The following is a 17,070-nucleotide window of genomic DNA, read 5'->3' as shown; positions in this document are numbered from 1 at the left end:
GCTGTGCCGGAGAGCCGTAGGCCGGCGTCGGGAGCGGAGGCCCGGGAACTACGGCCGCGGACGGAAGGCGGGAGGGGACACGCGCGGGCAGCGGAGGCGCCGCCCCGCCCCGCCCCGCCCGAGTGCCGGCTCCGCGCGGTCGGGAGGATGCATCCCGGGCTGGCCGTGGGGCTGGTCTTCGGCGGCTGCTGCAGCAACGTGGTCTTCCTGGAGCTGCTGGTTAGGTGAGGCCCGGGGGGCGGCGGGCTGCCGGCGTCCGCGCGGGGGCAGCCCGGCCTGCGCCGGCTCCCCGGCGAGTCACCCCGCAGCCCGCCGGCCGCGCCGCCGGGGTCACCCTCGCAGTTCCGCCGCGGCCGCCGCCTGGGCCGTCCCCCGGCACGTGCCCCGGCGGCACCCTGCGCGCACACGCTCCCCGCTGCGGCGCCGGGCGGCGGGCGCTGGAGCCGTGCCGGGCCGTCGGTACCTGCGCGGACGTTGCGGCTCGCCTCGGGTGGCGCCGGCCGGGACTGCCCCGTCGAAGCACCTGCACCTCCCGGAGTGCCGAGGGGGCCTGCGAAGGTGTCGTGGGCAGGCGAAGGAGGGCCGGGCCGGGCCGGGCAGGTGGCGGAGACCTGGGCGGGGGCACTGCGGGCGTTTGCCGGGGGCTGAACGGTGCTTCGTGGGGACAGGTGACCCACGCGTGGAGGGGTGACGGCGGAGGCAGCCCTGGAACGGTGGGGCCCGCGCATCCGCCGCGCTCGCGTGCCTTGGACCCGCACAGGGGTGGCTGGCGCTGGGTGCGCGCCGGGGCCCCTGTCCGTGCAGGCCGTAGGCTCCGTCTGGGGGGGATGGAGCCGGCCGCGTGGGTCTGAGGACACCGGGTCCGAGTCTGGCGGTGGAAGCACCTTGACGGACGAGCTCTTTGGAGGAGGGGCCGCGTGTTCTGAGAGGGGGCATTTTGACATGGGCGCGAGGTGTGTGTCCCCACTGACCGCTGGGCCTTCTGGTTGAATTCTGGACTGGCCCTATGGCATCTCTGGGGCCCATTTGGCTAAGTCAGGGCTGGAGGCATCACACCTGGGGGCAGGTCCCACATGCTCTGGGGAACGCCACAGTGGCCCCTCTTTGGTGCCCGGTGCTTTCTCAAACACCTGCCCCAGGGGTGCTCCAAGATATTTAGGCGTCCTCTCAGTCTTCACCAACATAGCCAATGATGGAGGATCTTGGGGGATATAAGCCCAAACACCTGGCAGGCCACCGAGTGCCCACCCTCATCTCTGTGAACCCTCTGAAGACGCCGCTGGGGGACTTGGATCGCTTGGCGATTGTTGGTCCGCTGGTGCCACAGGGGCCTTTTGTCACTGCCATTCTGGTTCATCCATCACAGCTGCACCTGGAGCAGGGAGACCTCTGACACACCTGGCCAGATAACCTGCCAGCCAGCTGCAAGACTCACTGCATGGGTCTTCTGGTGAAGGGTGGCTGGTGGATGGGATGGGAGAAGAGTGAGTGGCCTGGTGACATTTGGGGCCATGGAACTCCCATCGCAGAGACGGTAAAATGCCAACTCCACTGCCGTTTTAGGGGGACCGTAAAACACCTTAATTCCAGAAGGCATTCAGATATTGCATGGTGCCTCCAACCTCTTTTGCTCATCCTTGCATCGGCTTCCGCTCATGGGTCTTTAATGTTCCCTTTAATCGCTTCAGCTTGTTCTTTGCTGTGCTAAATAGCCTCCTCAGCAGCATATGGTGGGGTATGAATTCTAAATAGCACTCAGATCCATATGAAGCTAATACCTTTCTTGGGCCAACCAAAAAAACCACGGAGTGTGCAGGCTTGTGAAGGTTTTGAGGTCTCTTCATTTGGCAAGATGTTGACCCCAACGCAATGATGTTGACTAGCTTGGCGTAATAAAAGTATTTTACTAATAAGGATTTTGGATCTGTTTTTCTTGTGGCTAACATGGGCCTTTGCTTTTTAAATAAAAGACAGGTTAGGTTGTTGGAGCCCCTTGGTGAGGGTGTTCAAGGATTGGCTGGACATGCACATGGTGGGCATGCCTTGAGCAGAGCCAGCTGGAGCCGGGGGTCAGACTAGATGGCCCAGGAGGTCCCTTCTGACTCGCTCGGTTTCTGTTTCTGTGTTGTGTGCTAGTAAGGAAAGGGGAAGGAGGCAGGTCATTTGGTGCTCGGGTGAGCCCACAAAAGATGGCCGTTCTCTGGTGGACCACCCAGCTGGGACGTTTTGGTCGGTGGCATCCTTGCGAAGGACTCCAGAAGGTTGGCTGGACTTTGGCATAGTCTACCAGCAGGGCTAATCTTTGCACACATATTGGTTATATGTTAACTGTTAAAAACTCTTGCACAGACGCATGTAAGAGCACCTTGGTGGAGGACGAGGATTCCAATGTGCTGGTAGACAAACCATATTCTCAAAAATGTTGTTTTTTCAGTGCTTCAGTGTGGCAGCAGGGCTGTGCTGGGAAGGCCCAATGAGAACTTTCATTTGAAACTGATTACAGCAATTAATTTAAAAAATACAGCAGGGAGGCAGGGCAAAGGTCTGAGGTGAAAGGGTGACGATCAGATCAGCAAACGCTCATGTTGTAAGAATGGATCATGGAAGATGCAGGAAGTGGAAGTGATCGTTTGTACTGGTGAAGGAAAAAAGCAGTGATGACATGGGAAAATTGCAGTTACAGGGGAAATAGGCTTGGTGATTATTTGAACGATGGTTGGGCACAAAAGGAATGGCTGTTTAATGCAGACAGACAATAGCAAGGGAGTAAAATACCAGGTGTACATTTCTGCACCTTTAAGTGCACCTAAATTTCTGCAGGGAAGACTCGTATTACAGCTTGATATAATATAGTCTGCGGAAATTCCAGCCCACCAGATCGGGGCTGGAAGTTTTAAGGCTGGCTCAGGGCTATTTTCGGCACTCCTGGAACTTCCAGTGACCCATGAGAGCGAAGGCTTGATCCCCGGCACAGTTGCGTACCAATTTAGACTTAAGTAGCCCCCTGCAAACAGCTGTGTTGGCCTGCAGCTCCCACCATCCCCAGCCAGCATGTCTAATTTGTCTCAGCTGACTTTCCAGCAGGTTCCAGTAGGGTGTGTTATTAGATGAGGGAAAGTAGCTTTAAGCCGGGGAGGCAGCGGGGTGGCAGTGCCCGAGGGGGTCCTGGGAGATCCGGGCTCTGGCCCCCACTTGGCCCTCGAGCTCCTTTTCTGGGTCAGTCACTCCCTCCCAGCCTGACCTCCCTTGCAGGGGTGTTGTTCTGATGGTACAGTGGGGCTACAGGAGCTGGCTGGAGCTCCTCACGAGAGGAAACAGGTGGGATGTAAACGCGGTGTAATAATAACAATTATGCTGCATCAGCACCTCGAGAGCGCTCCTGTTTTCTGGGAGGCGCCGAACGGCTGTCCTGCAACGGGATGCCAGCGATAGCGGCGAATCAAAGGCGGGTGCTTCTGTACGGGCACCTGTGGCCATCGGTGGCTCTCTCGGGCGGTCTGATGATGCAGAGCGAGAGCGGGGAGTCGTGTCTCCCCCTGCTGTCGCTAAGGGCTTTCTCTGTGGTGGCGCCCGCCTATGGAACGCGCTCCCCAGAGAGGCCCGCCTGGCGCCGTCGTTGTTTGTGTTTCAGCGCCAGGCGAAGACCTTTTTAGTGCAGCAATATTTTAATAACTTTTAATATTAACTATGTTTGTTTTAATCTGCAGCCAGGGTGGATCTGAAATTTTATTTGTATCATGTTTTATATATTATTATTATTGTTGTTGTTGTTGTTGTTATTTTATGTATGTATGTAAGCCATCCTGAGGCTCTGAGAAAGGACAGCATGTAGATATTCTAAATAAATAAATAAAATGAAGCCTGCGCCCGGGGCTGGCGTGGAGGCAGCCGGGAGGGCCGCTTGCTGGGTTCTCTCCCCAGCCCGTGCGCTGCAGCTCCAGTTTTGGGTGCTTCCTAGCCACGGTGGCTGCATGGCTGCAGAAAGGTCTTTGATTCCCTTCAGCTCCCCGAATTTGCTCTTTGGAAAGAGAAGAATTCCCTTTTGGTCTTGACGAGCCCGCTCTGTGCAGCAGACTGACGTGATCCCCCTGGGACGCAAACCTTCCCCCCAGCAGCACCCTGACACGGCCAGATGTTTGGACGCTTAGGGGGCCCACGGGAAGCCCGGCATCCCTTTCCCACCATCCCTTGTTTCTCTGCAAAATCGCATCTCTGGGGCCGTGCGGCTTGCAGGTCACATGACGTGCATCCAGTGCTGGCCACACATAAATCCCTCGTTAAGTAATTTCTCCAAGCAGCTAGAAATGTTCTGGCCAATAGTTTCCATTACCAGCTTGTTTCTCTCTGTCTTTCTTGGTGGACCTGTTTCCAGTGTCCCTCTTACTTTTGGGTCCCGCTTCTCATGTTATTCTTTTCCCTGTGCACAGAGACTAATTTATCTGGGCTACCGAGTCATCTTGGCCAAAATGTCATTGCAGGCCCAGGGGAATTCAAAACCAGTTTTCAGCCCAATTTATGTTATACCTTGATTATTTTATGTGCTGTTCTGGGATGGCGTCCGGCAGTCGCAAGTGTTTTCATGCATCCTTCGTCCTTCTCTTCTTCCCCATCCCCTGCCCTTCCCTTTCCCGCTCAAATCTGCAGGGAATTTCCAGGATGTGGGAACTTAGTAACGTTCGCCCAGTTCTTCTTCATCGCCATGGAAGGTTTCATCTTCGAAGCAAACTTTGGGAGGAAACGGCCTGCAATCCCGATCAGGTATGGTGGAGCCGATCTTTATAGGGGGTGCCGTTGATGGTACAGTTTCTCTCTGTGCTGGAGGGCACCTGAGACTCTCACCTGCACTTGGCCTAAAATCTCTCCCAGGGAAATCACCTTTCTTCCTGACCTCCGTGATGCAGAGTGGAAAAATTTCTGCAGGAAATTTCCATGGCCGTGTTTCCCCCCGGGCAAGTGCATAGCTTTATAATAAAAATTGCAACCAAAATCAGTCACACTGGAAATTGTAGCAGTTGCATCTAAAATCAGAATTAGAATTAACATTTTTCAGGTGTCAGTCCTGAAAGCACTTTTATGGCACCAGTTTCTGCTTGCTTGGTCAGAACAGCGACCTGCAACTTGCAGCCATGTCCAGATATATACAGGATTGCACGCTTGCTTGTGTGCAGACACACAGACAGTGCAGTGCCCCATATGCAATGCAGAAGCAAGTCTTCCTTGCGTACTTTCAGGCTTATTAAGTGTGCTTTGGACTGCAGCCTAAACTTGAGGTTCAGCCATGTGCAAGTTTAGACAGAAAAAGACAGAAAAATTCCCACGTGCTCCAGCCAGCTCAGCTGGGGCTTGTAGGCCTTTGTCTGTTTAAACCTGCCTAAGATTTTGCCATTTGTATCTTCACAGGTTTTGTTAAGATTTCCTTTTTTCCCCTCTTTTACTATGGCTGTAAGACATAGTATCTGAGTTAACTAACTTAAGTCTCGCTCCGGGTAAGACAAACACTGGATACAGTCCAAAATAGGATTGTCATGCCTGTAAAAACATTTGCAATTACTCCAATAAAAATATTTCTCATGCAAAGGTTCACGCTTGTTATCCACCTCCCCTAATCACATATTTCCATTGATTTACCTTTGGACACGGGGCGGGGGTGAAATCAGAGATTTCTAAAGCAAATAAAACTGGCACGGCCAGCTTCTTTCATGCAGGTTTCATTTACTGGGTGGAGTGAGTCTCAGTTCGCCTTGGGCTGTGAAAAGCTTTGCCAAAACTGTCTGATTCAGGGCCCCTTTGGGAAAGCTGCATCGCTGCTCTTTTCCGGCCCTGGGGGCAAATGCTTTGGGGCTCTTTTGGCAGGTACTACCTGATCATGGTGGCCATGTTCTTCACGGTCAGCGTGGTGAACAACTACGCACTCAACTTGAACATTGCAATGCCGCTGCACATGATATTTCGATCGGTGAGTTCCGTCTTGAGCCTTTCATGTATTCAGTACATTTATATCTCACCTTTTCTCCTTTCCAAGGAGCTCGAGGCAGCTTGTATAATTCTCCTCCTGCTCCTCCTCTCGGTGTTGTCCTCACAACAACCCTGTGAGGTAGGCTGGGCTGAGAGTCTGGCTGGTCCAGAGACACTTCCAGTGCCCGCTGTGCTCCTTCCACCCCGCCGGGCTCCTTGGAGGAAAGGAAAGATAAACACGGAGTGAGCAAACAAACCGGCGGGCATTTTGCCCGCTTGCAGTCGCCACTGACCTCCCTTGCCTGTGCTTCTCTCCGTTTCCCTGCAGGGATCTCTGATAGCAAACATGGCTCTGGGTATCATCATCCTGAAGAAAAGGTGAGCTGGCTTTGTGTTGTTGTCTGTGAAACAGTCTGGGGATAAGGTTGCACCTGCTAAGCGAGGAGCGGCACTGCTGGGAGAGCCCGCTGTGGGGTGCCCAGGTTTGAATGCTGCCGTGGGGCACAGAAGCGAAGGAAGACCCAAAGGTCAAGTGCCGAGGCCCGGCCTCGCTAGAACGAGCACCTTCTCTGCAAAGCCCTCTCTCCTTGGTCCTGAATGGACGCAAGTCCTCTGCTGTCGTGGATGGACTGGGCGGCTTGACACGCCGGGCGCTGGGAAGGCCTCCGGGAGCAGCCGGCGGTGGGCCAGGAGGGCCCCGTGTGGGCCCAGGAGCTCGTCGGGCTTTCCGCTGCCAGTCACTGCTCCTTCGAGCGTCCCATCCTGGGCTCGGTCCTGAGGTCATCTGCAAAGGACAGGCTTGGGCCGTGCCTGCAGATGGCCTAGCGGTGAGCTGGAACTGGGAGGGAGGCACGAGGAGGGGCTGGCCGCTGGGCTTCCCCAGCCCCCGTGATTCCCAAGAGACTCGGCTGCGAGTGGGAAGTCGCAGGCGTGAGGCAGTGCCACAAATTCGTCCTCCACTGACCGTAGGCAAACCTTGCTCTGGCCTCAGCACCTGCCCCCCGCCTTCCGCCCACAGTGCGGGGGTTGCGGGACTTTGCGGGGTTGCCGTCAGGAGCATCCCACGCTTCAAAGGCGCTCTTTAAATCACTGTGCTGGTGTTTTAAGCACTGCTCTAAATACATGGTGTCCACCCAACCATGAGGACTAGGAAAGTGCCCCTCCGCTTTAATCTTGCTCTTCTTTCTTAAGTGAAAATGGTGATTCTCAAAGCCAGCATTCTCCAACCGGCCACTCTCCAGAGATGCGGGACCAGGACTCCCATCATCCCCTATCAGCATGGCCAGTGGAGGTGGTGGGAGCTGTAGTCCAAGCTTCCCACACACTGTCAGTCTGTGCAGTGTCAGTCTGTGCTCTGTCCCACACACTGCCAGTCTGTGCAGTGTGTGGGACAGAGCCAAGGCTCGCTGCAGGGCTCTGTCTTGGCCTTTCCTGCTGAACCTCTCTCTGCCTTGCACAGGTACACCGTCTCCAAATACACCTCCATCGCCTTGGTGTCCCTGGGGATCTTCACCTGCACCTTCATGTCTGCCAAGCAAGTGGTAAGGACGGCCCTGTGCCCTGCCCCTCTCCCAGGAGCTCTGCACTCGCATCCCATCTCCAGGGCACCACCCACAGCCAGGAGCAGCGCTGCCCAGCCCCCTCGCCTAAAGCAGGCAGGGCCCAAGCGCTGCTCCCCCCCCCCCCCCCCCCCCCCCAGAGGGGGGGCCCGCCCCACCCCCCCCCCCCCCCCCCCCGCGTCTTCTCGCTGGGTGAAGCCAGTCCCACCGGCCCCTGCGCCTCCCTGCGGCCCAGCCCAGGCCGGCCAGCACCCTTTGGCCTCTTTGCAGCCTCTTTGCAGGCATGGCCGCCGCCTCTCTTTTCTGCGTGTTTTAAACCGAAAAGGAAGGGAAGGAGTGGGAGCTTGCTTTAATTTCTCTTTGCCAGTGGCAGAGAAGAGCGAGCACCGCTACTTTGCAATTCCTTACATTTAGCTAGTTTAAATTGTCCCAGGCCCTGCCTGACTGGTGGTGCAGAGGCAGTCTCTGCTGCAGCCGGCATCAGGGAAGGCGCCCCCCCATGTTGCAAGACACGCCGTTTCTCCCCCCAATATCGAGCCCTTCATGGACATGCAGGCCTTTTCCAAGAAGCATTTTACAAGAACACACGCTGCGTAAATGCAAAGCTGCAGGGCCTGACGTTCTCTCCTTTTCCTGATTTTGCTTCTTTAGACGTCTGCGCCGAACCCAAGCGAAGATGAAGAGAGCGTCTCTGCCTTCATCTGGTGGCTGCTAGGTTGGTAACGCCCCCCCCCCACACGAAGGTGCGGAGATATTGCGCATCCACCTCCGTTCCTTGGAACAGGGTCCGCCGAGCGCCAGAGAGCCATATTTCAGCCTGCTGCTCACAACCCTATCCTAAATTATTCATCCTACGTTCTGCGGATAATTTAGGCTCGTTGTCCCCGAACGCACCCCAGTGTAGTGCACATTGAAAGCGCTGTCATGGCCACAAAATAATCGCTTATCAATATTGCACCTTCCCAGAATTTATCCCTTTGAGTCGCACCCCGCCTTCCCCGCAAGAAATGGCGCTTGGGGGCACATGCGCAAGCACATGCGCTGTTTTCGCTAGCCGTGGGGAGGGGGAAGGGGGTCCGCTGGAAGCTGTGGGAGCAGCCGGCAAGCCGGCCCCATTCGAGCCACTTCTGCTCCAGGTATCGCGGCGCTGACCTTCGCCCTTCTCATGTCGGCCCGGATGGGGATCTTCCAGGAGACCCTCTACGCGGACTTTGGCAAGCACTCCAAGGAAGCTCTCTTCTACAACGTAAGCGGCTGCCGTGCTTCTGATGGGGAGGGAGTCGGACCCCCCCCTCTCCCTGACGTGGCTTTTTAGCCACGTAAAGCAATTCCGTCACGCTTTCAGACCTGTCGGTTCAGATGCACGATTAAAATTGGGGGGATTTAAGTGGGGGGGGGGTCACAGGTGAGGGGCTGACCTTAAATATTCCGTGGAGCGAAGTGGTGACGCTTTCCTTGCCTGCGTTGCTGCAGGCTTTGAAGCAGCTACGGTGGAATGGCTTGCGTGAAGCCGGAGCCCTCTAGGTGGTTTGCAGCACATAAAGATATGCTCTAGAACGATATTTAAAAAATAATATAAAGCTCATCATACGAAATTTAAAACCAAATTATAACACACACAAAACATTGCAATAGGCGATACGAATTAATAAGATAATCTTTTAAAGCAGCTAAGGAAGCCCCAGGAAACTGATTGAGTGCCTGGCAATAGAGGACAGTCTTAATCTGGTGTTGAAAGGATGCTGTGGTTGGTGCGTCTTGGGCCTCTGGAGAGCTTGTTCCGCAACGGGGGGCCACCACTGAAGAGGCCCTTCTTGTGGCCAGCAACTGGGCCTCCCTTGGAAGCGGCAGTCGGAGGCGGGCGACAGATTCTGATCGCACTGTCTGGGTCGCTCGCCCTCGGGAGTGGCGCGCTGTCAGATACCGTGCTCCCAAGCAGTGAGGGCCTTCAATAAATAGCACCTTGAACTGGACTCGAAAGAATCTAGGCAGCCAACGCAAGCAGGCCAGAATTGGGGTTGTGCGATCTGACCATCTTGTACCTGCTACCAAGTCTTCAAACGCTCCAGCCCTTCCCAACTTGGTACCCTCTCGGTGTGTTGGACTACAATCCCCAGCATCCCCAGGACCAGTCTGGGGAGGGATGAGCTAGGCCACTCAGTTACAACGGCTGGGCACATCTAAAATTGCACTTTGCAAATAAAAGCTGCATCCATGGCCCTTCCAAATGGAAGGTGTGTGTTTTGTTTCAAAACCATTGTTTCAGTAGCAGTTCTCTGATCAGACTCCATCGGGTGGATGCATCAGTGCTTAGCTGTGTGTCCAGTTGTGGGTGCTGCACTTGAGGAAGGCTGGGGGCCACTTGGGAGAGGTACGTAGGTAGACAGAGAGGCAGAAAGGAGGGAAGAGGTCCCCTGAAAGGAACGGGCTGGAAGACACGGGCGTCTCCGGCCTGGAGAAGCGATGGCCGGAGAGCAAGGAAGACGCGGCTGCCGTCTTCCAGCCCCTGCAGGGCTGTCCCAGAAAGGGCCACAAGGCCTGGATTCCCGGGGCTTCAGCTCCAGGTGGGCAGATGTTGGTGGAACGTTACAGAGAAAGGGAGTTTCTAAGGCCAGGCAGCTGGTTTGGGGGGCATTTCCTCCAGATTGCCGGCTTTGGTTGTTTGGGGGGAGTTGGGCTAGAAAGCATCCCAGAGCCCTTCCAACAACCCTCTGGGACGAACGTTTCTTGAATGGACTCTTAGCCCTGCTCCAAGAAGGAGGAGGCTGCTGATGGAAACACAGAAACCGAGCGAGTCAGAAGGGGCCTCCTGGGCCATCTAGTCTGACCCCCGCCTCCAGCCGGCTCCAGCCGGCTCCATTCACGACATGCCTAGAATCATAGAAGAATAGAGTGGGAAGGGGCCATGAAGGCCATCAAGTCCAACCCCCTGCTCTTGCAGGACACCATGTCCAGCCTCTCCTTGAACACCCTCACTGCTGGGGCTTCAGCACCTCCCGTGGAAGCCCATTCCATGCCCTGGGGGTCCTGGTTGGATGGCATCCACCTTGGCATCCACCTTGGATCTTGGCTCCCTGAGCATTGCTCTACTGGAACATGTCCTGCCTTCCTCTGCAGGGGAGAACAGGTCTCCCCTGGGACACCCCCTCATGCACCCGTGTGTCACTAACAGGTGCCCGGCACCTGGGCAGGCCCCACCTGGCCTCTGCTGATGTGCCTTCTGTCCTTGCTCCCGACAGCACGCTCTCCCCCTCCCGGGGTTTCTGCTCCTGGCTCCAGACATCCTCCGGCACGCTCTGCTCTTCAGCCGGTCCGGTGAGTCCCACGCCTCCTGCGGGCCGCCGACCCTTTCCGCCCTGCTCCCCCCACCCAAAGCTGGCCGCCCAGCTTCCTGCTATCCCAGGGGTCTGTTGCCTCAGCCCGGGGGTCAAATCCGGCCGTGTAGGAGGCGATTGCTGCTCGGGTTGCGGGGAAGACAAACGCTTGGCCAGCAGCGTGGCGCCTCTTCCAGCCAAGGGCCACGTTCAAGTTGGCGGCCTTTTCAGGGACTGCATCCAGTGCTGGGAGGGGGTGGGGGGGAGAAGGAGGGGGACTGAAGGGAAAAGCTTGGGCTAAACATAGAAACATAGAAACAGAGCGGGTCAGAAGGGGTCTCCTGGGCCATCTAGTCTGACCCCCGGCTCCAGCCGGCTCCGCTCACAACATGCCCACCATGTGCATGTCCAGCCTATCTTTGAACACCCCCACCGATGGGGCTTTTAAAGACTTTTTGGCTGTCTAGAATAGGGACAAAAGCTGTTCAAACCAGCTGGCAGTGAAGGGGACAGGAAAAACGGGTATGATCATCCGTGGGACCCTGAGTTGCCGTATCTGCTGTCCATGCCGGTTGCATTTGGCGCCCTGGACTGGACTGGACTGGACAGCCCCGCCTTGTCCACTTTCTTAGATGGCTCTCCCATGCTCAGAAGGATGTTGCAGGAGGGTGGGTGGGTGGGCTTGTCACGCTTCACACAGCTGCCCAAGATCTTCAGAGCCTTCTCACATTCTCGCCTCTTCCGCAGAGCCGTTCCAGCTGCCGGTGTTTGGGCTCAGCCTGCCCACGATGTGGTTCTACCTCATCATGAATGTCATAACCCAGTATCCTTCCCGTGCGCCTTGTTAATGCTCAGTCCGGCAGGCCGCGGACCTATTCGGGCTCCCTCGATGGCAGGTCGGGCTCCGGAAGCTCATTCAGAGATCAGTGAGCCCCTGCACTCTTCTGCATTTTTCCACTCTTGAGTTCGGCTCATCTCAAGCATTTCTCCAGTTTTAAGTTTGGTTCACCTTGAAAACTGATTTTTTAACGTTTGGATGAAAATGCATGAGCATTTTTGGGTGCACTTATTAATTAATCAATTTGAATTATTTTCTGTACTGCCCAGCCACCAAAGTGCTCTCATTTCTCATAAAAGTTGTCTTTTTGCCTAGCAGACATTTTAAAACCACTTTTCCTAAAATCGAGCAAGACCAAACCTCCTTTTCTCAAAGGAGAAAATAGAAATCAAATAGATTGATTTCAATTGGAGAACTCCATTGTAATGCTCAGAAAAGGGTGGACATTGATGGGTGATGGAATTTTGTTGGCGTAATGGTGCAACGATGCAAAATTTTAATGGAACCCTGCAAATATTTTGCCCTCCCTAAATCTCACAACCTGCCTTAAATGGCAATATTGAATCTGGTTGGACGAAGCTCTTTATGCTGCACTCCAGTTGCTGGGGAACATGGGTGCTGCTGCATTCATGTCTTGCTCGTGGATTTCTCCGGGCAGATGGCCCTTAGCCGGGCCTCGCCTGACCCTTCTTCTGTTCGAATGCCTTTGCACAGGCAGCAAACGGTTCTCCCTGCTTCTCTGTAGGGTGTCTTGAACTAGGTGCGTCCCTGTGCAGACACATTGGCAGAGAGAGGGAGAGAGAGAGAGAGATGGAGTTGTGGAGATACATCTGTTCTCAAGATGCTCTAATCACTGGCTGTGAGGAAAGGAATGTGTTACGCTTTTGCGTTTAAAACCAGCACCGAGCCCGAGCCCCTGGAAAGCTTTTCCTCCTTTTCATGTGTGTGCGTACAAAAATTGTCTTTCACCTGTAACTCGTCATAAAAACAACAGAGAAGTGTAAAACCAAGTTAAACACAGAAATACTTCTCCAGATCCAACACTTTATCCTTCCAGTACCACCCGGAAAATTCAGCTTGAAGGCGTAGCACAAAACGGGGGCCAGTTCTCCTTTTTCTTGAGGCCCCTGCTGCCAGTGGCACCCGGAAGTTCCCGTCTCCCGTGAATTGCAGCTGCATCAGCAGGCATACCGACCCTCATTTTGCACATAATTGTAACAAACCACGTTTTCCTGAAGCCAAAAACTGTGGCATTCGAGTTTGTTTGTTCTTTTCCTATTGGCCACTAACAGCATTTTGCCTCTCAGTCTGTTTGGTTGTCCCAGATCATGCACAGAATAATTCCCTCCCTGCCTTCCCCAACCTGGTGCTGTCCAGATGTGTTGGACGGCAACACCCAGAAGCCCCATGGACCGTGCTGGCTGGGAATTATGGGAGCTTCCTTCCAGTGTGTCTGGAGAATACTGGGGTGTGGAAGAAAAGCTCCTTTCTCCTTGATTTGGGGTGCAGTCCTGACATCTCCCAATATCACCTGAGAGACCATGAGATTTTTTTTTTTTTGAGTCTGCCACAGGGTCTTTCAGCCTCTTTTCTCGGCCTCCAAGCCGTGCCCTCCGCTTGCTCCTAAGCCTCAGCTTTCGAGGCTTTTGGGTGTTTGGTGCAGGAATGGCAGGCTGCGTCCTTGAAGATACTTGCATATTTCTGGAGCTTCCTGACAGACTGATTCCAAACCTGCACACGCCTCTTCCCAAGCGTCCTCATTTTCTGCCCCGACCCCCGTTTCCTTTCTCCTTAACTCTCCCCTTCCCAGATACATCTGCATCCGAGGCGTCTTCATCCTCACCACCGAGTGCACCTCCCTGACCGTCACGCTCGTCGTGACGCTGCGCAAGTTCGTCAGCCTGATCGTCTCCATCCTGTACTTCCGGAACCCCTTCACGGCCTGGCACTGGCTGGGCACCTTCTTTGTTTTCGTGGGAACTCTGATGTACACGGAGGTGTGGAACAGCCTGGCTGGCCTGCTGGAGCAGAAGCGGGCGGGGAAGAAGCTGGCGTAGCCGTGGACGGGCATGGAAAAGCCCGCGGCTTCTCCCCTGGGAGCGAGACCTTTCCTGACGGAGGCTTTTCTAGGGCGAAGTGAATTTCCGAATGGAGGTTTTTCTAGGGTGAAGTGAATTCCCTTCTCATGGAGGTGGGGGATTGATTTTTGTAATACAAAAATAGCTGATCTTGGCCGTGCCAAGCAGACGAGAAAGTCCCGGAAGTGGGGAGTCCTTGGGCTGGATCCTGAGCGTTCTCCTTTGCTTACACCAATGAAACATCATTGCCTAGACCAATGGGGTGCTGTTCCAGAGTATTACGCAATTATGAACCAGCACTCCCTGTTTTCTTTTTCTTTCTTTTTAATGGCTGCTGAAGTAACAAGCAGTGTTGATGAGGTGAGCCAGCCCTGTGCAGGTCCGTTTTTGCCCCCTGTATGGTTTAGGTGCCCGACGTCACGGGGGTAGCTTGTCACGCTCCTGAGGCCTCGCATAGCAACCCTTCCTTTGCATCATGACAGTCGCCACCCTGAAAAGCCGAAAGAGCACAAATAGAAATGCTGAATCTAGGAAATTAACGTGTGCAAGTCACCACGAGGTAACCTGTAAAGCACACCTTTTCTTTAGGAAATGCAAATGCTGATTTGGCAGTGAATAGTCACGCCCCTCCCAAGACAGGCACAGCCTGCAGATGAATTACACGCCACACCAAAGCCCGTGGTGATGTTCGTGGCATCCTAAAAAAATGTAAAATGCTATTACCGGGGGAGGATGACAGACCCCATGATCTCGCACGCTGGCTTCCCGTGCTCTCAAAAGGTGCTGTAGGTGTGTGGTGAGGCTCGGGTTTCAGTCGGATCGGTTGTAATCTCCACTCCGGCTGTTTCCCTTGTACACCAAAAGGCACTGAATTGGTTCCATGTGGATTGAGTCTGCCAAAGTATATAGTTCCTGCTGAGTTGGTGAGCCTGAATCTGTTGGCACAGATGTGGGACTGAACGCTACTTCCTACGAAAAGCAATTCCTCTGAGAAGAAAAGGGCATTCCTTTTGCTTGCTTGTTTTGGGGAGGCCATAATTTGCCATGGCCGTGAGAACTAAGGCGCATTTTGGCCCTGAGGAAGGAGGAGGGGCCTGCTGCCCCCCACATGCACGCGAGCTCAGAAGGAGCGTGGCCATGGAAGGGGGGTTTCCCCTTGGATCACAGCTGTGAGCTCTGCTCAGCAGCGTAAAAGCTTCAGGTGGGTGGAGTTGGTTTCCTCTGCAAAATTCGGCTGGGGTGGCCAGGCATTTTGTCAGGCTGTGCGGAAGTGGCACCTGGGAACTGTAATCCCTCGTACAGAAGCAGCTTTCTAGATGACCCTCAGTTGGGTTGTTACTCCCACTCACCGGAACTGGAAAATGTGCTTTTTGGGTCCTTGCATGTAGGAAGCTAGATGCCAAGGAGAAGGGCTCTGGTCTCATTCAGCTGACATGCTAGTTTCTGCAATGCAAGGACTTGTTGGGCAGGCCAGCCAGCCAAAATGCCAGGCGGGAAGAGGCGAGCGGCAGCTCCGCTTTGCAGGTCAGTCATCTTTTTGTTCCACAGCCTGTTCTTAGGTCGAAGCCTTGCCATTGGTTGCATTGCCTGGGAATTATGGGAGCTGTAGTCTGGAGTGCACCGGGTTGGACAAAGAAGTCTCCAATGCAGAGCTTTCCCCCAACTTCGGTTCCCAGGATTCCTGGGGGGAATCTCTGCTTTTTGGAAACTAGCATCTAGAGTAAATTTCTGGTGTGGCCATTCCCCCAAGACTTGGCTGTGGTGTTAGCCGTGAGGAATGGGGCTGCTGGTGGGCGTGGGCGGCCTGGGTGAGAACTGTCCCTGTGCGAGTGGGCCAGGGTGGAAGGGCAGCGGAAGGAACTGTCTTGGCCAGGCGCCCCGTCCAGCAGCCTGCCTTGATGGGCAGCCGCGTTCAGCCACGGGTGCCTCTCCCCTTAGGACCATCTTGTCCCCTCGGCCGATGCTCGCGTGGCTGGCGGCCTGCCTCTCAGCTGTGCTAAGCAGGAGGCATGAAAAGCATCTGGTGACACATCGTTCGTTAAAAGACGTGGGGACACTGACGCCTTCGGTGTGTGCCTCAGTTCGGATGACTGCTTGACATGAACAACTTGTACATATGCTGAAATTCGGGGTGCCCACGGGGCACCTCATTCTAATCTGTTCTTCTGCCCTTTTTAGTTCTCCTAGGTTTTAATGTTATGCCTGCTTTTTAATTTAAAGCGACACGGCCATCCGTTTCATGCATATTTATAGAGAACTGTTACGAGCGTCTTCAAAGGCATCCCCGAACGCTATAAACAACAGAACTGCATTCTTTCTTCATATTTAGCACATGTTACCCCTTTCTCCCGTTGGACACTGGAAACACCTTTTGTTCACACTGTAGTGTTAGGGCTTTCCAACTGCCGGATGTTCTGATGTCCTAGGAGCATTGCAGCATTTTTGGGTGCCGCACGCGTGTCAGGAATTGGTACATGTGCGTGTGTCCACCACTTCTGTACAAAAGTGGATCTCCATGTTTGCTAGTTGCCAGAATAGATCCCTGTGCTGGCAGATGCTGTTCTGTGTCCATTGGCTTTTGCTGTATTTTCTCGTGCTTCACGCATCCTAGGGCTGGTGTACTTCTTTCTGGGAGTACAGGAACATACAGGATAGGCCTGACTGTCTCAGGCAGGTGAGTGACCACAGGTAGCTTCACAGTTTAGGTAACTGTTAATCCTGCCCCAAGAGGATGGCAGCCAGGTCTCTCTCATTGTGGTTATGATGGCGAGTATTAGTTCTATTTCTATTAGCGGTTAAGAAATTCCCTCCAACAACAGTCACACCATCCTCTGAGAATTACGTGTCATGTATTTCTTTTGGCAGCTCCCGGTTCCTTGCATAGTCCTCACATGCACCAGGGCATAATTCCTCTGCTTTGAACAGGTCTGTGCCCAACATTTTGAGGAAGGAGCATCTCGAAGGGTTATCAGGGATTTCAGAGAAACTTGTGCAGGGAGGGAGACAAAGAAGCTAGAGATGGAATCTTCCCTGTGTACTTGAAATGGAGAAGGTTCATAATGTTTAAATAAAAAAACTTGACTTCAAAGAGATGTAGGCTTGCATTGTTTTCTGTGCCCTTCTCTCCTTCCCCATGTCTGTCAGTATCTTTGATTGTGTGTAAGGAGGGCCCCCAAAATTGTATGGAGGGATGCAGTTAAAGCCTGGATTTGGCCCTAGATGCAAGTTTTTGGCCTATTCCTTTCTCTACCCTCAGCTGGGTTTGGGGATCTTCTTTTTGGCATGGAATCATTATTTAGGACCATTGTCCAATTAAATAATTGCAA

General features: G+C 54.2%; 1 protein-coding gene across 1 annotated transcript; it reads left to right on the top strand.

Moving 5' to 3' along the window:
- The first annotated feature begins 147 nt into the window (after positions 1-147).
- Positions 148-16,832, top strand: SLC35B4 (solute carrier family 35 member B4). Its single transcript, XM_044428776.1, has 10 exons — positions 148-224; positions 4,645-4,758; positions 5,854-5,956; positions 6,284-6,333; positions 7,415-7,496; positions 8,166-8,229; positions 8,651-8,760; positions 10,754-10,829; positions 11,576-11,651; positions 13,477-16,832. Exons 1-10 carry the CDS (start codon positions 148-150, stop codon positions 13,721-13,723), a joined length of 999 nt encoding a protein of 332 aa, XP_044284711.1. The 3' UTR covers positions 13,724-16,832.
- Positions 16,833-17,070: the final 238 nt, after the last annotated feature.

This window comes from Varanus komodoensis, unplaced genomic scaffold, assembly GCF_004798865.1.
Source record: "Varanus komodoensis strain SLA01 unplaced genomic scaffold, ASM479886v1 scaffold1, whole genome shotgun sequence".
Classification (NCBI taxonomy): Eukaryota; Metazoa; Chordata; class Lepidosauria; order Squamata; family Varanidae; genus Varanus; species Varanus komodoensis.
This window is presented reverse-complemented; position numbering and strand designations above follow the sequence as displayed.